A 20,805-nucleotide genomic window follows, 5' to 3' on the forward strand; every position below is an offset into this window, starting at 1 on the left:
CTGACCACCTCCTCCTGAGTTACCTCGACCACTCTAGGAACATGATGCAATATTTCTTTCCAATCCCAATGACAATCCAAATCCTTGGAACAAAACTCCCTTGTGCAGTTTCCGCAATCATTACACTGAATCCCAAATCTACTGGCCTCTCAAATGCTGATTTGAACTCTTGGATCTCTTACAGAGACTCCCACTAACTGCACATAGCCTGAACCAATCCTCTCGAGATACTTCCAACCGATTTTCCGCCCTCGGGCTCTGGGATCCACAATGTTCAGGGTCTCTCACCCTGACCCACTTACTAGCTCAATCGTCACGGCTACACTGCAATAGCTTGCAATCTCTGTTCCAAACCGGGCTATTAACTACCCCCAAAACATAGTCTCTAATCCCAAAAGCACAATAGATCGCACGATCAATCTTGGCCTTCTGATACAAGAGATACAAGGCGAACTCCAAATCCTGGCAGTCCTTCCCCTAACTGGCTCACCACCGGAACCGGGACCAAACCCTGGTCCTTCCCCTTGCATGCGCCTCCGCATTTAGCACAATAGATATCCCCACGGTCCAATCGTAACCAAGAATTCTCATTCCCAAGCTTCTTAGATTCTCTGAGACTTTCCCCGATTCGAGTATGGATCCTGTGCTTTCAGTAGTACGGGCCCAATACTACCTTCCACACCTATCCATACTTTCCTCCATAATCATCCTGAATCCTCTAAGTCACATACTCCAATGATTTACTAAATGTTTGCTAAACAACAACACAATATCCACCGAAGCACCTCCTAGGCTCCCCTAGGTTCCCAACCCACCCAGTCCTCAGCTGCTGAAAGATTCCCAGTAATGTCAACTAGCTACCTTATGAATATAGCCACATGTAGCAGAGATCATATAATCCTTCAAGTAAAAGACTCATCCCTATAACGGTTGGACTCAAACAAGAGTTGCGCAATAGGGCCAAATCCATCACTCTAAGATTATCCGGCCTGTACACATGTGACCTAGCATATTCACTTAGTAGCTAGCTCACATTGCTAAAAGTCCCACAAATCACAAAGCAAGCAGCATTCGTACAATGGGAAAAATAACCAACATATTACAATTAGACAATTCTAGCTATACATATAACTCTCAATCGGGTGACTCCTATCATGAATCTCATCCTAGGCTCACCCTAGGGTAATCTCCGACCCACAAGATATCATAGAACATTCGGCCCACATACCGCAACCCATGATGTCCACTTCCACCCTCACTATCGGTTGCCTTTATGCATGCAAATTGTACACAGAACAGGAAACGAGTCCTAACCATATACAATTTTTAAAACATACACTTAGCAGTTACCAATATAAATAATCATTCTCATTCTAGCATGGCATCCAGTATCTCCAAAGCTACAAGCATCATATATCAGGCCAATCTATCGCTGACTTCTCAGCACTAGCATGCAAGTCTACCAATTCATACAACATATACAAGCATCTCCCCTAGCCCTAACTAGCATGCGATTCTCAGATTCATAAGTCAAATCATAACAGATAACAATTGTGAGTATCCTGGGAAACTTACTTGAGCTCGACTGATTGCATGCACCACACCCGTTCTTGTCTTAGAAATTCTTTAGTTAAAACATTTTCCTTTTGAAAATTTGACAGATCCTCGGTTTGAGTTCAGACACACCCGAAATTATGTCCGAATCCCTCAAACTCAAGCTCTGATACCAACTTGTAACAACCCAAAAATCAAAGGTAAAAATTTCATTTTTATTATAGCCAAACATTTATATCATTTATTTCAATCATTCCAAAACATCGTTAATTAAAAACATTTATCAGAGTTCCTCCCAAAATCTATCATTGCGGAAATCATGGGTGTGTGCGCTGCGATCAATCCGAGCCCTTCTTTTCCAAATCGATGATTCCTGAAACAATAAACAAAACTGTAAGCACAAAGCTTAGTGAGTTCCCCAGAGCATACCCACACACAATCATGTATAACATATCATACTAGCTAATCAGTTATATAGAACGCATAAACCATGCAAGCCAACACATAGGGAAGCCCTGGAAACCCTCCAGGGTCTTACACCGGGTGCCATGGGAACCCCCACATGGTCTTAGCCTAATGCCTCGGGAACCCCCGAGGTCTTCGACCTAAGGATGCCAAGGAAACCCTCCAAGGTCTTATACCTAAGTGCCTCGGGAACCCCCCCCCCCCCCCCTGAGGTCTTTGATATAGGATGTCAAGGAAACTCTCCAAGGTCTTACAGCTAAGTGCCTCGGGAACCCCCTGAGGTCTTTCATGCAAGCACAATCACAAAGCATATAAATTCACATAATGGCCAACACATGTATCGTAACACATAATGGGTCGGCCTTGGTGCCTTAGACCCATTGGTATGGTGAGGAGACTCACCTCGCACTACAGAAGCTTCCCGCATGAATTCATTAGTTGTTGCCTTGCCAGCTTCCCGAGCTGTCACTACCAATCAATATACCCAATTAGCAATTGGGTCCATTACATAATCCTTAATCCATGCGTTGGGTGAAATGACCATTCTACCCATGGCCCTGTATGATTCAAAACTAAGGCCCAAACCCAAACCAAAAGCCCAACACTATAATGTCCATAAATCCATCATTGGCCCAATTTTCAAATTGGGCCCAGACCTTTCTAATGGACCTTATACTAAAGCCCAATATTCTCCTTAGTTAATAATCCTGACCCAATTGGCCCACGAAGGCCCACAACAACCTAGTCCAAGAATTGGCCCAACCCGAGGCCCATTGTGCGAAGTTCATTTATATATTGGGCCATAAGGCCCAATAGGCCCAACTATTCCATTTATTGGCCCAAAGATGCATTCAGGCCCAACTATCAGCAAATCCAGGCCCAAAACCATTAGGGCCTCGAGGTTCAAAGTCCACAAACGCCCAAGTCCTCCTGAGAGCGTACTCCCAACGTACCTCTTCTGTACTCTTAGCGTACTGAGCAAATGGACTATACGCGCTGTGTAATACATAGTACGCCCAACGTACAAACAGCTCATGCACAACATCCATTAAGTGCTTAATACTTGATCCAATAAGTCCAAATCACAAATCTGAGCTATACTTAACGTCTAAACCCATAAAGTCACTGACTTGGTGACTTTGCATGGCCCAAACAAACCCAAACTCCAAAAAATGGCATTCTACTTCCATAAAAGTGACCCAAACTCAAGCATGAACCCATTAAGACCATCAAGATGGCAACTTTCTGCCTTAGGGACTCAAATAGCATCAAGGGTGGCAACCCCAAGCCTAAAAATGGATTTGGAACCATAAAGCTTCAACCTTGGGACCAAAAAGAAACCAAAACCCAAAAAATGGTAGATCTAAGAGATGAATGATCAAGTTCAAAGCTTTATACCTTCATCAAGCTGAAAATGAGTCCTAAAAGCCAGATCCATAAACTCCTTCTGATTCCCTTCCTTGCAACAAGTCCCATCTTCTTGAAAGTGGGCAAAATATCCCAAAAATGGACTCCATAAGCTCCAAAATGCCACCATGGTTGCTATATGATGATTTCTAGTGTTTAGAGGGGTGGAGGCTGAAGATATTAGGGTTTGGTTATAATATAAGGAGTTTAAATAGGGTCCAAGACCTTAAAATAGGGTTTTGATCTGACGGAATTACGTCCAGCGTAATTCTGGTACGCCCAACGTACTCCAGATAACCTTCGTGACCACTCCTGGTCATTACGCCCAACGTAATCCTAGGTACGTCCAGCGTAATCCCTTTTTCCCTAGTACGCCCCGCGCACTCTTTGTGTACGCCCCGCGTACTCAGCTAAGCCTGAAAACCACGAAACTTCCGAATGCCATAACTTCTTCGTTACAAGTCCGATTCCGATGATCCTTATATCCAAGGAAAGGTGAGGAGAAGCTCTATGCTTTTAAAAAATTAAACCTTTCTTAAGACCTTCCGAACAAAAATCCATTTTCCACCAAAAGCCTGAACTGCCACTTTACCAAAATACCCCTAGGTTCCAAAACACGAACCGAACACCCAAATCACTTCTAATACATCACCCGCACCCAAATGGGCCCATATCCTACCTTTTCAAATGCCCTAACCCTTATGATGACCGATATTCATCCCACAGCCTCATGCTAGGAATCAATTCATAACAGGGTGTTACATAAGGAAAGTGGTTCTGACATCCATCTGCCAAATTTCATAATCATGAAAGGCAACTATGACGAGCATTATCCTAACATATTTAATCTTAGCCACTAGTGAGAAGGTCTCATCATAGTCAATCCCTAAGGTTTGAATAAATCCCTTCACAACCAGTCTTTCATTGACTGTGTGTACATTTCCATCCATGTTGGTCTTATTCTTGACGATCCATTTGCAACCAACTGTCTTTCGACCAGGTTCTTGATCAACCAAATTCCGAACTTGGTTGTCATACATAGACTTGATCTTGCTGTCCATTGCCTCTTTCCATTTGGCTGCCTCAGGACTTTCCATTGCTTCCTTGTAGTTAGTTAGCTCGTCCAAATTTACCAATGTTTGATCACTGATAAACGTATCACCTTCTTACATTATATGGAGACCATAGAGCTGTTGGAATAGTGTCTAAGGCTGCAACTATATTTGGCAAGTATTTGACCCGATTGTGCATGGTCCTTTTGGGTTGCCTTCACCATAACAACTTGACAGGATGATTTATAATGAGAGAAGAAATATTATTAATATATTATGAGAATAATATAAGGAATAATTATATTGTTATTTGATTAATATAAGTTATAAATTAATTAGGAATTAATTTGGTGACTTAAAGTGATTAATTGAATAAAGGGATATAAACTGTCAATTGTATGATAGTTGTACTTTGGGCTATGATCCCTTATAGATAAGGGGTGGATGGTTTTGGGGTTTAGAAGGACCTAGAAATCGTCCAAGGCTTATCAATAAGGATATTGGATTGCTTAGGGCCTAAGTTATCCAATTAGGGTTTAAGGGTGAAACCCTAGGAGGCTCACTAGTATAAATAGATCCTTAAGGCTAAGAAAATCGGCATTCTTGTGATTGAAGAAACCCTGGCCGACTTTTCTTACCCTCCTCCTCTCTCTCTCTCTAATCATCCTCTTGCTAGTTGGTGTTTGTAATCCATTAGAGGAGTGACAATTGTGACTCTAAGCTCCAAGGACAAGAAGATTCAAGCAAGCAACTCAAGGTAATCTTCTAGATCTGTTTTTCATATATGATTTGAATGTTCTTCATTAGATCTATCAATCAAAGTCTTGGATATATTGCATGTTCAATTAGAGAAACCTAGATCCAAGCATTAGGGTTTGCATGTGCACATAGGAATGTTCTTATGGCTCAAACCCATTAGTGGTATCAGAGCCTTGATTGGTTTCTATTGAATGGATGCATTGGTTGCTTGATTGTTGATTGAAAAATTCGTTTTTTGTCCATCTGCCTGATGAACTCGGCGAGTACCATAGTGGACTCGGCGAGTAGGCCTCAACTCGGCGAGTCCATGGTGGTACTCGGCGAGTTCGAGCGTCAGAAGGAGCTATTTTCGGGTTTTCTTGTTGTTTATCTTATGGAAACTTGCCTTTATCTTAATGGGTCAATATAAATCCGATTTTAACATATATTTGAGTATATCCTTGACCTAATTAAATATATTTATCAATTAATTGAATAATATTTTCCTTATGTGATAATTGATTGATTATTAATTGAATTGGTAAATTGTTTTGCAAGAAACATTTAAATAAATCAAATATAGATAATTATGAGATTAAATGGTTAATTTGAATTATTTGTTATTTGATCCCTTATGTTTTGAAAAGTTTAAAACTTGTCCTCAAGTTTTTGAAATTTATGTTTGTGATTAAAAGTTTAATTTAGACAATTTAAATTTCAAACCCTAGAATTTTACAAGTTTAAAATTCAACCCTATACTCTATATGATTACAAGCTTAATATATATATATATATATATATATATATATATATATATATATATATATATATATATATGTATAATTAAAATGCTAGTCTTACCGTTCGTAGGCCTCATTCATGAAGCCGGTTTATAAGGTGGGTATAAGGTTGCTGCCTATAAAATGGCGCTTAATGGGTGTACACTCATACCCACCGCTTGCTTGATCGGTGGAGGGTCGTTAGCCGAACGGGTAGGATAGGGAAACCTCTCTCTCCTCATTAATAAGTATAATGAACACATAAAGTAACTAAACTATTTTCTAAAATTCCCAATCCTAGTTACTTTAGGAAAAGTGAATTGATGCAATCCCATGAAATTACACTTTGCACCCTTGCCTAGAAGTTAGTGGAGCGTGTGTGGTTTACCGGCACACTAATTGGTTCTAAGCATGGGTGGCAAAGGGTGATTCATCGTTTATCATAGTTCGATGGAGCGTGTGTGGTTTACCGGCACATCGAATAGGTGATTGTTACAATGAAGGCACCGTGTAGATTTGCATGGTTATTCACACCCACTTTGTGATCCTCGGTATCCCAGTCACAAACGAGAGGGGCATATCGAGATTTAAACATGCCATTGAAAAGTTCAATGAATCTCATCGAAACCTAGGAATTCTCAATACATTTAGAACTTAAGGTTATGTTTTGTGATTGAGAATTAGTGAATCGTCATTCACTTACCTTCAAATTGTTTGCATGTTGGATTACGGCATCCCTTTTCTAATATGTAAATATTGTTGTTGGATCCTAGACCTAATTTTTCTTATTGGGTAATTATTAGGGATTTAAATTCTAATCAATCTTTTTCCTTCCTATTTGTAGATGTTGAACGCGAACAACGTTGCTGCTAGTTCATTCACATTGATGAGCCTTTGCCAAAAGGTGACTTTCGATGGAACGAACTTTAGCGAATGGATAAGATACATTCGCACGATTGCTCGCTACGAGGACAAGGAGTATGTCCTCGACAAGAAGCTCGAGAAGATCAATCCCGAAATCGCTACTCCGACTGAAATGACTGCTGTTGAGACTCATGAACGTGATGCGACGAAGGTTCATTGCATCATGATAGCCACAATAAACGCCGAATTCCAAAAGTCCTATGAGGACATGTATCCGTACGAAATGCATCAAGACTTATTGGAGAGATACCATCAAAACGCGAGGCAGGAACGTTACGAGATCTTCACTAACATGATCTCCGCTAAAATGGGACATGGAGAATCTCTAACCGTACACTTGCAAAAGATGCAAAGGTATGTCGATCGTCTTCGCACGTTGAATGTCGACTTTGGGGAAGATTTGGCTATCGACATGGTGCTTCATTCTTTGCCTCCGTGTTACAACCAATTTAGGATGACCTACCACATGAACAAGGAAGAGGTCACCCTAAGTAAGCTCCAAGCTCTCCTAAGGGTTGCTGAGAGCAACCTCAAGGACAAGTCTGTTGCACCAACTCCCAATCCACCGGCTTCTCCTGTTTTGGCAATTAGGCAAGGAAGGGGCAGGAAGAGGAAGGCTCCGTCTAAGAACCACCGCAAGGGAAAGTCCCGAGATGGTTCCTCTTCTAGTGGGACCAAGGTTGATCCTGCTAGACCCAATCCTAACCCAAAGGAGGCAGAGTGCCACCATTGCCACAAAATAGGGCATTGGAAGAGAAGCTGCCCAGAATACCTGCAAGCCATCAGGGAAGGAAAGATTAAGCCGTCTTTCGCATGTATTTACACAATTAAATCTAATGATTCATCTCATGCTATTTCTTGGGTCCTCGATACCGGGTGTGGTTACCACATTTGTTCTGAATTGCAGGGGCTAAGAAGAAATAGGGATGTGGAGCTTGGAAGAATAAATCTAATCAGGGGGAATAGAAGATCGTCGCCTGTGACCAAGATTGGAGTGTATTCTCTAGTGCTTAGTAATGGATTATGTTTAGATTTGAATAATTGTTGCTACTCGCCAGAAATGGCAAGAAACATCATTTCGTTTCATGGTTTGTTTAGACAAGGATTTAGATTTCCTTTTAATAATGAGAATGGTTCAATTTATGCTTATCTAAATGGTGTCTTATATTTTGAAGCAATGCCATGTAATGGAATTTATGAAACTGTTATGATTGTAGATAACCTAGGAAATGATGTTTTATGCATGGATTCTTCCAATAGTATGGATAGAGCATCCTTGTGGCATTGTCGTCTTGGACATGTCAACAAGAAGCGCATAGCCCAACTCCAAAAGGATGGAGTGTTGGAGTCATTCGACCTTAGGGAAGATAACACATGCGAATCTTGTTTACTTGGAAAGATGACCAAGTCACCCTTCACTAGCACATGTGAAAGGGGTGACGGTTTATTGGACCTCATACATACCGATGTATGTAGACCCTTTAGATCAACCACAAAGGATGGGAACCGCTTCTATGTGACTTTTACCGATGATTATAGTAGATATGGGTATATTTACTTAATCAAGCACAAGTTAGAAACGTTTGAAAAGTTCAAAGAATTCAAAAATGAAGTGGAGAATCAATTGGGCAGGAAAATTAAGATGATTCGATCCGATCGAGGAGGAGAGTACCTAAGTCTTGAATTCCACGACTATCTTAAAGAATGTGAAATCGTTCCGCAATTGACGCCGCCTAGGAAACCACGGTTGAATGGTGTGGCAGAAAGGCGTAATCGAACCTTGTTGGACATGGTTCATTCTATGATGAGTCGTGCTTCACTACCTATCTCATTCTAGGGGTATGCCTTAGAGACTGTTGCCCATATCTTTAACCGAGTCCCTACTAAGAAGGTTGCCAAAACACCTCACGAGATGTGGACAGGGAAAGCTCCCTCGTTAGCACATATCAAGGTTTGGGGTTGTGAGGTTTTCGTAAGACGAGATACTCACGACAAGCTCGAACCTCGTAGTGAGAGATGTATTTTCATCGGCTAACCGCATAAATCCTTTGGATATCTCTTCTATAGACCGAGTGACAATGTTGTCTTCGTTGCGAGGAGAGGGGTTTTCCGAGAGCGAGAACTCATAAGCCAAGGAGACAATGGGAGGCAGATCGAGCTTGAAGAGATTCAAGAGTCGATTGATGAAGGAACCTCTACCGCTGGCACTCAACCCGAGGAGGAAACTCCGGTTGAACCGATTGACGAGTCCTTACCTCTTAGACGTTCCGAAAGAGTTAGAGTTCAACCCCAGTTTTATGGTTTTCATATTACTACCAAAGGGGACACGTATATTAGTGATGGTACACTAATAAATCTAGATGAACCTAATAGCTATAAGGAAGCCATGGCAAGCCCGGAGTCTGCAAAATGGAAAGAGGCGATGGACAGCGAGATCCAATCCATGTATAACAACCAAGTTTGGAATTTGGTTGATAATGTGCCCGGACGTAAGACCGTTGGGTGCAAATGGATCTTCAAGAAGAAGACCGACGTGGATGGGAAGGTACACACATATAAGGCGTGATTGGTTGCAAAGGGCTTTACTCAAACTCCCGGAGTTGACTATGATGAGACCTTTTCACCAGTTGCGAAAATAAAATCTATTAGGGTGATGCTGGCCGTTGCTGCATTTCATGATTATGAGATATGGCAGATGGATGTCAAGACCGCTTTCCTTAATGGAAAGTTGGTTGAGGATGTTTACATGGCTCAGCCAGAGGGGTTTGTTGATACGAAGCATCTGAATAGAGTGTGTAAGCTTGAGAAGTCCATTTATGGACTTAAGCATGCGTCTCGCAGATGGAATCTTTGCTTCGATGAGAAAGTCAAAGAGTTTGGATTTGTACGAAGCGAGGATGAATCATGTGTATATGTCAAAGCCAGTGGGAGTATAGTTAGCTTCCTCGTTCTGTACGTCGATGACATACTACTCATAGGAAACGACGTCCCGACACTGCAGGAGGTTAAGACCTGGCTCGGGAAGTGCTTCGCTATGAAGGACCTCGGAGAAGCTTCCTATATTTTGGGAATAAGGATAGTGAGAGAACGAAGTAAGAGACTAATAGGACTTAGTCAGAACACTTACTTAGATAAAGTACTAAAACGTTTTAGTATGGAAAATTCGAAGAAGGGAGAATTACCGATACAAAGTAATGCCAAGTTGAGTAAGACTCAAAGTCCGAGTACCGAAGCTGAAATAGCAGAAATGAGCCGAGTACCATACGCTTCCGCAGTTGGCTCAATCATGTATGCTATGACTTGTACTCGCCCTGATGTAGCCTTTGCTTTGAGCATGGTCAGTGGATATCAGGGGAACCCTGGCAGATCCCATTGGATTGCGGTTAAGAATATACTTAAGTACCTTCGGAGGACGAAGGAATGGTTTTTAGTCCTCGGAGGGAGTGATGACTTAAAGGTGTGAGGGTATAGTGACGCCAACTTTCAGACTGATAGGGACAACTACCATTCGCAGTCGGGCTGGGTCTTTACCCTGAATGGAGGAGCAGTAACTTGGAAAAGTTCCAAGCAGGAAACCGTAGCTGATTCAACGTGCGAATCAGAGTACATTGCAGCGAGCGAAGCATCAAAGGAGGCAATATGGTTGAAGAACTTCATTGGTGATCTTGGAGTTGTGCCTACCATAAAGGAGGCTATGGAAATTTTCTGTGATAATGAAGGAGCGGTTGCCTTGACCAAGGAACCAAGGGATCATGGTAGATCTCGTCATATCGACAGAAAATATCACTTTATTAGACATCGAGTAGAAGAAGGACACCTCGTGGTTAGGAGGATATCATCAGAAGATAACCCAACAGATCCACTTACAAAGGGACTGAGCAGGGTTAAGCATTTGCAGCATGCTAGGAGTATTGGATTGAGAGATGATATTAGATTAGATTAGATAGTTTTTGGAACATGTAATAGATAAATGTATTTGACATTTGATGATTAAATAAAGGAGTATTATTTATGAGTAATGTTACTATCTTATGTTAGTTGTTTAGCTATTGTTTCACTTTGCATGTTTTGACTTCCAGAATAATTGAGTTTATTAAGAATAATCGAATTATTCAAACAGTCCACAATCGTTCATATGTTGGAAGTAGGTATGAATGAAGATTGTCATGAATTGGTGTGTAGATTGTCTAAATGGTATTAGACATAGCAAAAGTTTGCTGCAACGTTCATGAGTGCTTATGAACTAGTTTTGAGCATTGGAACAAACTCGCGCTTGCTGGAATCACCTTATGGAATGTGACAAAAAGGTTGATCGCAAGACGATAATATCATATGGTCTTAAAACCTAGATATATGGTTTGTTATTTGTTAATTGGTTGTACATTGATAATGCGAAACCGCATCAGTAAATTGATGTTATAAAACGCATTGTTGTGTATAGTTGATTAATGAATAAGTAAATGCATATAAGTCGAAGTTTATCTGTTACTTTTATCCTAAGAGGGTAAAAGCGATATCTCGGCCGCTCGATGATTTGATTTGACTTATGTGTCGGGCCCGGTCAGAACTAAATTGATGTGTTCGATTAAGTTCTATGTCAAATAAATTTGAGATCGAGAAACCAACTGTTGGACAAATGATTCCATAGAATTGTCTGCATGATATCTAAACAGAGGACTGTACGATCCCTTATCTAAAGGACAGGACTGATAAGATCAGAGTTTGACAGCGTCTTTGAGAGCTACGATTGCTAACCGAATTATGCTTATGTATATAGTTACTAGACTTATCCAAGTGGGAGACTGTTGGAATAGTGTCTAAGGCTGCAACTATATTTGGCAAGTATTTGACCCGATTGTGCATGGTCCTTTTAGGTTGCCTTCACCATAGCAACTTGACAGGATGATTTATAATGAGAGAACAAATATTATTAATATATTATGAGAATAATATAAGGAATAATAATATTGTTATTTGATTAATATAAGTTATAAATTAATTAGGAATTAATTTGGTGACTTAAAGTGATTAATTGAATAAAGGGATATAAACTGTCAATTGTATGATAGTTGTACTTTGGGCTATGATCCCTTATGGATAAGGGGTGGACGGTTTTGGGGTTTAGAAGGACCTAGAAATCATCCAAGGCTTATCAATATGGAGATTGGATTGCTTAGGGCCTAAGTTATCCAATTAGGGTTTAAGGGTGAAACCCTAGGAGGCTCACTAGTATAAATAGATCCTTAAGGCTAAGAAAATGGGCATTCTTGTGATTAAAGAAACCCTGGCCGACTTTTCTTACCCTCCTCTCTCTCTCTCTCTAATCATCCTCTTGCTAGTTGGTGTTTGTAATCCATTAGAGGAGTGACAATTGTGACTCTAAGCTCCAAGGACAAGAAGATTCAAGCAAGCAACTCTAGGTAATCTTCTAGATCTGTTTTTCATATATGATTTGAATGTTCTTCATTAGATCTATCAATCAAAGTCTTGGATATATTGCATGTTCAATTAGAGAAACCTAGATCCAAGCATTAGGGTTTGCATGTGCACATAGGAATGTTCTTATGGCTCAAACCCATTAAGAGCGTAGGTGGCATGCTAACTCTACTAGAACGTCTAAAAGGTAATGAATTATCAACAGGTTCAACAAGAGTCTCATCCTATGGTTGACCGCTAGTATGATCTAAGGTTCCTTTATTGGTTGACTCTTGAATCTCTTCAAGGTCAATTATACTCCCACTGTCCTCTTTGCATATTAGCTCTCTCTCGCGAAAGTCTCATCTTCGTGTTACAAAGACCACGTTTTTACTAGGACTGTAGAACAAGTATCCAAAGGACTTTTGTGGGTAGTCAATGAAAAAACATCTCTCACTTCTAGCTTCTAGCTTGTCATTAGTCTCTCGTATAACAAAAACTTCACAATAAGAGTGACAAAGACAACATGCACATACGACACCTAGTTTTCTACGGTATAGTGAAAATACTCACTTCCATCAATAACATGTAAATTTCACACTCGAGCTACAGGTACGAGAATCTCCTTACACTAAACATATCAACCCAAACCCTAATTAATAATCAAGGTAATTATCCAAACTTAGCAGGTCCAGAATACCATAACAAATCCTTATTTTATCAAAAGACCATTTTGCCCTTTCAGGTCCCAAACCTTCATATTTGACACAGTTGACTAAAAGTCAACTGGTTAAAAAGTTAATGGTCAACCTTATTGACCTACACGTCGCATACTCAAGCTTTATGTTGGGCGTAGAGTCTCACTCCAGAAAACTAATGGCAAATAGGCTACGCGCTATGTAACCCAGGCCACACCCTACGTAACTAGGTTGTTTGCCAACTTCCACTTTAAGGTCTTAATACCTTAAGAACATACGTCCAATTCTCAGATCTGGACCCAATAGACGTCTTAACTGATAAAGTCACCAACTTTATGCCTTTACATGGCTCAAGAGGTTATAAAACATAACCTTAAGTCCAAAGACTACTCAAAATCTTAAGATGTCTTGCATGAATGGATGAGAGTGCCCAATTTCCCATTTTTATGACTCCCCAAACTCAAATACAACAAAATATGGTGCTCACAAGGTATGAAGTAACTCCTACTCCATAAAACCAAGGTCTTGGGACAAAACATAACAAACCATGAACCAAATCAAGATCAAACAAAATGAAACATAAAGGTTCAAGCTTTATACCTCCTGGAGGTGAATGATGAACCACAAAATCTGGATCTTCAAGCTTAAGGCCTTCCAATGCTTCTCCAAAGAACTTCCTTCCTCACAAAACATACAAAATTCACACTAAAGCCTTAAAATCTCACAAATTGGGCTAGGGTTTCGAGAGGATTGATGGAGAGGGTGGAGGTAAGAAGCGCATTAAAGAGATTAAGGTCCTTAAATAGGGTCCAAGACCCTAAAATTAGGGTTTGCACCTTGCACGGTTATGCGTTGCGTAGTCCATTAAGTCTCGCGTCCAAGTTAACGAGTTACGCCCTGCGTAACTCAACTGACTACGCCCCGCGTACAACCAACATTTGCAAACAAAAAAATAAACTTTAAATATATAAAGAAATGCATCTGGAAGTCGGGTGTGATAATAATTTTTGTAGTGAATTGTATTTACTAATAGTTGTCATAGAAATAATTATTAATATGATTATGGCCAATGTAAGACTAACCACCTTGGTAGAGACTTTGTTTTTAGGGAAAATGACTTGTAAGGGTAACAAAGTATTAGACTTGTACAAAAAATACCATGAAACTTTTTTTTGTACACACATCACCAATCAGCTATAACTTTTGTACATATATGACCATTAAACTTCACATTTGTTCAAAAAATACCATTATATTATCGGTAATAATAGGTCATTAGCCACATAGCATGCCACGTGGCTGCTGACGTGGATTTTACTGTTTATTATGTACACATTATACCATTAAACTATTTTTGTACACATTATACCATTAAACTTTTTTTTGTACACATTTTACCATTAATGTTATATAATTTATTGAAAAAAATATCATTTCAAAAAATACATATTATTAAATAAAAGTAGGTTTCCTATCACCTGATGTGGATTTTACTGATTTTCTAAATTTTAGTAAACTTATCATTATAAGTCATTTTCCTGTCGGTAAACAACGACATAATTTCAATGCACTTTTTTAATCATCAACCATAATCAAGAAGAGGGGGGATTATAATAAGGTAACATGTACAAAATGTTTCATGAGTTTATAAGTGTGCCTCAAACGTAGTTTCCTAAGAAAATGACTTATAAGAATATGTTTATTAGACATTAGCTAAAATAATGAACAATTGAGTATTTCTTTGCCGCTCCAGATAAAAGTCTCAAGTTCAAACCTTGTGAGTTTCAATTGATGTATGACCAATATAATTTCACAATGTAGTTGTAAAAGAAAGTCCTTAGTATCATTGTAAAAAACAAACTGTTTCCCCCGAACCTTACAAAATCAGAGATTCACAATAGGTGATGGAAAACCTATTTTATGTAAAAATATGTATTTTTTGAAATGATATTTTTTGAATAAATTATATAAGATTAATGGTAAAATATGTACAAAAAGTTTAATGGTAAAATGTACACAAAAAAAAGTTTAATTATATAATGTGTACAAAAAATAGTTTAATGGTATAATGTATACATAATATACAATAAAATCCACGTCAGCAGCCACATGGCATGCCACGTGGCATGTTATGTGGTTGGTGACCTACTATTACCAGTAATATAATGATATTTTTTGAACAAATGTGAAACTTAATGGTAATATTTGTACAAAAGCTATAGTTGATTGGTTATATGTGTACAAAAAAAAAGTTCAATGGTATTTTTTGTACAAGTCTAATACTTCGTTATCCTTACAAGCCATTTTCCCTTGTTTTTAAGATTGAAGGTCGAGTTTTAATCCCAATATTGGTGATTTCTACTAACTTGATGATGCTTATTTCTGACCATAATTCAAAAAAAAATGATTATATGACATCATATAGTATGTTTTAAATTAAAATATAAGATTATTAATTTAGATTGGTTTACTCCTTAATATTAAAAACCATAGTCGTGTAGATTTTGGTAGCAAAAGGGTCAAGGGTGGGTAAAAAACTAAAGAAAGATCCTGCTTTCGATTGAATCAAAGCGCGAGGAGTGGGGTGTCGGGCGATATCATGATGCCTCCTCTTTCTCCCCCTTCCTCTCCCTCTCTTTCCCCCAAATCCCTTTAGCCTGTTCGACCTAAACCTACATTGAAATTCACCAAAATCAGCTTCTTTTTCTATAGATTGCCTCTGTTTTTCCACAATTTATCCAAATCGATGTCATTCTTTTCATTTGATCTGTTCAATTTCATGAACCCTATCTTTTTTGTCTGAATTCTGACAATCTTTTCAAAGTTTCAATCAATACTGTTCATGGCGGTCACTGGTTGCTGACGCTGTCTAATAGATTGTCTTATCGATCGTCCGATTAGCCTTTTCTCCGATGAAGTAGTAATCGGACCGGAACTTTTTTCTTTTTCTTTTTGATCGTTTTTGTTGAGTTTGTGAGTTAGGGTTTTCGTAAATCCAACGGAAGTTTCAATTTTCTTGAGAATAATTGTTTGTTGATGGAGCCTCGTGTGGGGAATAAGTTTCGACTTGGCCGGAAGATCGGTAGCGGCTCGTTTGGAGAGATCTACCTGGGTTTGTATATTCATGATGATGATATTCCTTTCTGTTTTTCTGAAGTTTTCTCGTTAAGCATTGGTAATTCACATATTTTTGGTTTTGCAGGTACTAATATTCAGACGAATGAAGAAGTTGCTATTAAGCTGGTGCGTAACCAATATGCCATATGTGTTTCCATTAATTTTGTTCATTTTTCTGTGACATTATCGCTACTCAGCTCCATCACTAAAACTTAAATATTGATGTGCATAGCTTAACATGTTCAATGAACTACAACAAATAATTTTAATGCATTGTATAAATCGTGGATAAAGCTCCAAATTCTCATTCTTATACCTCTATGCTTTCCCCCCTTTGTTTTAGTCATGTTTATAGTGCAAGAACACAGTTCTTGGAGCTCAAATTTTTAGTTTTAATTGACTTAGTTTAATCATCGTTTTCATATGCTTATCATTAGCTTAGTTGTTAACAACTCTTTGCAGACTTGATTACATATATATATATATATATATATATATATATATATATATATATATATATATATATATATATATATATATATATATTGCTTTTGTATGTCTGCTTTAAATTGACAAATTTTTACTTTTCTTTTCAGGAAAATATCAAGACAAAGCATCCACAATTGCTATATGAATCAAAGCTATATAAGATACTGCAGGGAGGAAGTAATTATCATTTCCATAGCTTGTTTAGTTCTTTACCATTTGCGTCATATCATTACGTGGCTCTATACTTTTTGTTTGTTTTTAATTCTTGACTTATTGTGTTTTTCCATTTGTTAGCTGGAATTCCAAACGTGAGATGGTTTGGAGTTGAAGGAGACTACAATGTTCTAGTGCTGGATTTATTGGGTCCTAGTCTTGAGGACTTATTTAACTTCTGTAATCGAAAGCTGTCTTTGAAGACTGTTCTTATGCTTGCAGATCAAATGGTATGTCATTATCCATTCCATTCATTCTCCTTGTCATCAATTTTATATTTCCTCATTATTTTTATTGCAGATCAATCGTGTTGAATTTGTTCATTGCAAATCATTTCTGCATCGCGATCTCAAGCCAGATAACTTCCTTATGGGTCTAGGAAGGCGTGCAAATCAGGTTTTGCTCCTTAAATTGTTATTTCTCTTATATATTTTTTTACATTTGTAATCTTATATTTAGTCTTTAAAATTCATTTCAATGTCTACACTCTACAGGTCTATGCTATTGACTTTGGGCTAGCTAAGAAATATAGAGACTCCTCAACTCATCAACACATTCCATATAGGTGAGCCAACTAACTTTGTTCAATCAATAAAAAAGGAGCAAAATTTACAAATAAAATTAGTTGTTTACAAAAAGAGATCATTTTATTTTATTTTTTTAATCAAATGCAGAGAGAACAAGAATTTGACTGGGACAGCTAGATATGCAAGCATGAACACTCACCTTGGAATTGGTTAGCTTGTGGTGACACTGAGTTTTTCAAGTTTTTTTTAATCAAATGGCATTATATTTATACAGTTTAATTTTTTTTAATCATGTAGAACAAAGCAGAAGAGATGATCTGGAATCTCTTGGTTATGTTCTCATGTACTTCTTGAGAGGAAGGTGGATATAAAATATAATTCCCTAATATTTTTTAATTTATTTTATAAATCTTGCATATGACTTTGACTAAATATGTTTTGTACATTGTAGTCTCCCATGGCAAGGACTGAAAGCGGGAAATAAGAAGCAAAAATATGAAAAGATAAGTGAGAAGAAGGTGTCCACATCTATTGAAGTAAGTTATTTTGTTAAAAATCATACCTTGGTGAGTAGTTTTTGGCATGGAAATGACAAGATTGCCCCTTGTTTTTCAGGCTTTATGCAGAGGCTACCCTACAGAGTTTGCATCATACTTCCATTACTGTCGTTCTTTAAGATTTGATGATAAACCAGATTATGCTTACCTAAAAAGACTCTTTCGTGATCTTTTTATTCGTGAAGGTTATAATTTATTAATTAATTTCTACCTTAATTAATAAAATCTTGTAATGGATTGTAAAAATTAATCCTTTTTTTTTGTTGTTTCAGGCTTCCAGTTTGATTATGTGTTTGATTGGACTATTTTGAAGTATCAACAATCACAGCTTGCCAATCCTCCATCTCGTGCTCTTGTGAGTTTATTTATTTATTTAATTTGAGGAAATTGTTTTTTGTGAAAATTAGAATTAAACAAAATGCTGTCTTTCAGGGTGCTAGTGCTGGACCAAGTAACGCGGCCCCACCTGTGGGTGCTAACCCGATTAGGCAACTAGGTGGGTCTTTTTTTTTTCTTTTTTAAATGATATTTAATTTAATTTAATAATCATATATGAAAATAAAATAAAATGACAGCTGTACAATGTTGTGGATTTGATTAGCAATTATTGAGGCTATGCATTGTTGCTTGTACAAATGTATTGCCAACTATTGCTCTTCTGGATGTTTGACATTTCTTCACATGGATCATTTTTTTTTAATTATTTACAAACTATTCTCTGTCAAATGTCTAAAATACCCTTTAACAACAGGTGAAGAAGGTAGGCCTGCGGGTTGGTCATCTTCAAATCCGTCATGGAGTCGGAATCCTGCAAATTCCGGGACCTTATCAAAGCAGAAAATCCCAACCACCACTGATCAATCCATGAGTAGAGATGTAAAGAATATATAATTTGTTTTCCTGATAAATAACATGGAGGGTAAATTGGTCAAAATCTGACATAAAATTGTTGGGAGTTTTTTGCAGTTATCGAGGTCTAGTTTTATTCGAACAACCGGCTCATCCCGGCTGACCACGGGTGAACCGGACTCATCACGTGCACGCACAACAGATGCGAGCCCAGGTGCGGTCAACAACAAGGGGTCAAACATGACCCAGAGGAGCTCACCGGTTGTATCCGCGGAGCAAAAGCGACCCATTTCAAGAAATGCTTCGAATACCAACATCAAGAACTTTGAATCCACCCTCAAGGGAATCGAGGGGATGCATTTTTAACACTGGGATTTGTGTTTGTCATCTTATTTCATTGCCTTGGCTTTTGTCTGTAAATTTGTTACTTGAAATTTTTTACTCTCATATAACGCACACTACAATGATTTGTTGCATCACCAGAGTCTGCAAGCTGTCTCATCTCTTCCACCACCACGACTGGAGTTTATTTTTTCTCATGTCTATTGTTATCAAATATTATGTTGTGGATATTGCTTACTTTTGTAATATCATTACCTACTATTATTGTCTTGTTATCCATATATCTGCTTTTTCCAATTGGTTTAAATGCTAATGAGATATTTTATTTGAATGTTAAAAACTCGAGTGGTATCTAACGTGTTAAATAAAAAAATTAAATATTATCTCAACACTTACGTTAAGCTAAGTAGAGATAATGTGTATTACTACCCTAAATAAGCTTATTGGCTTATGCGGTGCCTCTGTTTAAAAAAATATAAGTTGTATATGTAAAAAAAGACAACCTAATATATTATTGACCTTTTTTTTATCACCAAATTTTTTTTTGATAAAATACATATAGTTAACTTAAAATAAATACTTGTATACACTTTTCATACAAACATATAACTTACTGTTGGAATATTTTGATTAATATCTTTTTACTATAATGATATATGATAACAAAGTCCTAGTTTTGATATGAGAGGAAGGAAAATATGTAAACTATAATTTTTTTTTATCGTATACTAGTAGGGATCCAAAACTATATGATTAGGGTATATAACTGGGATGTGAGCTAATATAGACTCGATCACATGGATGTACTTTGTGTTAGCAAATGTTGGAGTTGTACTACATGCAACAATGAAATTTGTTTCTTCATCAAGTAAGTTGTGTTTGATAAGTTAAAAGATAATAACTTATAAAAAATCTCCTTATTTAACCCAAGATTTTTAACACTTAAAATGCTTATTGCCGTTGTCAAACCTCAATAAGTTAATACAAACACCTTATATAAGCAAATCATCACCCCCTAAATCCAAGTGATTGATCGTATTACCCTTGCTTACATTAAAAAAAAATTACAACGTTTATCAATTTTAATTATATCTAACAGCTCTAGCGTGAGAGAAGTTGAAAAAACAAGAAGACAAATTTAACCAAAAAAAAATTACCTATATACATATCGAAATCGCAGATGGACCTTCATGCTCCGCAATTTCCTCATTTGGACTAAGATTTTTGGGTAAGATCTACTATTTCATCAAAAGTATAAAAAAAAATGAATTTTTCCATTTTGGCAAGACCGAAATGCAAATGGTATTTGGTGAATTGTGATTTCTTATCCTCAAGTAAGATTTTATTAATGTCTAATGTGAGGTTAAGCATTAAACATTTATGTAATCTCAAATGAGGCCTAAAAGTTAGAGATGACATTGAAGAGAGGAAAATGAAGACATGGTCATAGAAAATCTCATATATAGCCATGTCTCGTCTACAATTTAATCATGGCAAAATGACAACCAAAAAAATTATACTTTTGATGAAAACACATATCATGTAAATGACGAAATCACATGCCGTGAAAGTTAATCTACAATTTCAATGACTATGAGTTATTTCTAAATTTTTCTCAATACTTAAAAATTCAATCTTACATTGCTTCCATGTTGTATCGGGGCTTATAGTTAACTTCA

General features: G+C 37.6%; 1 protein-coding gene across 1 annotated transcript; it reads left to right on the forward strand.

Moving 5' to 3' along the window:
• The first annotated feature begins 15,571 nt into the window (after positions 1-15,571).
• LOC111878811 (casein kinase 1-like protein 2) lies at positions 15,572-19,407 on the forward strand. The gene is made up of 14 exons (XM_023875304.3): positions 15,572-16,144; positions 16,235-16,275; positions 16,746-16,815; positions 16,933-17,081; positions 17,152-17,247; positions 17,346-17,416; positions 17,526-17,587; positions 17,676-17,739; positions 17,830-17,914; positions 17,994-18,120; positions 18,208-18,290; positions 18,368-18,431; positions 18,687-18,811; positions 18,902-19,407. The coding sequence occupies exons 1-14, from the start codon at positions 16,069-16,071 to the stop codon at positions 19,148-19,150; spliced, it is 1,362 nt and encodes a 453-aa protein (XP_023731072.1). The 5' UTR covers positions 15,572-16,068; the 3' UTR covers positions 19,151-19,407.
• Positions 19,408-20,805: the final 1,398 nt, after the last annotated feature.

This window comes from Lactuca sativa, chromosome 1, assembly GCF_002870075.4.
Source record: "Lactuca sativa cultivar Salinas chromosome 1, Lsat_Salinas_v11, whole genome shotgun sequence".
Taxonomy (NCBI): Eukaryota; Viridiplantae; Streptophyta; class Magnoliopsida; order Asterales; family Asteraceae; genus Lactuca; species Lactuca sativa.

What these genes read in the sequence shown, in the direction of transcription:
- LOC111878811 (XM_023875304.3), top strand. Translation starts at nt 16,069, where the DNA reads ATGGAGCCTCGTGTGGGGAATAAGTTTCGACTTGGCCGGAAGATCGGT. An exon ending in AAGAAGTTGCTATTAAGCTG is followed by an intron (nt 16,276 to 16,745) that starts GTGCGTAACCAA and finishes TTTTCTTTTCAG; the next exon opens with GAAAATATCAAGACAAAGCA. An exon ending in ATGTACTTCTTGAGAGGAAG is followed by an intron (nt 17,740 to 17,829) that starts GTGGATATAAAA and finishes TGTACATTGTAG; the next exon opens with TCTCCCATGGCAAGGACTGA.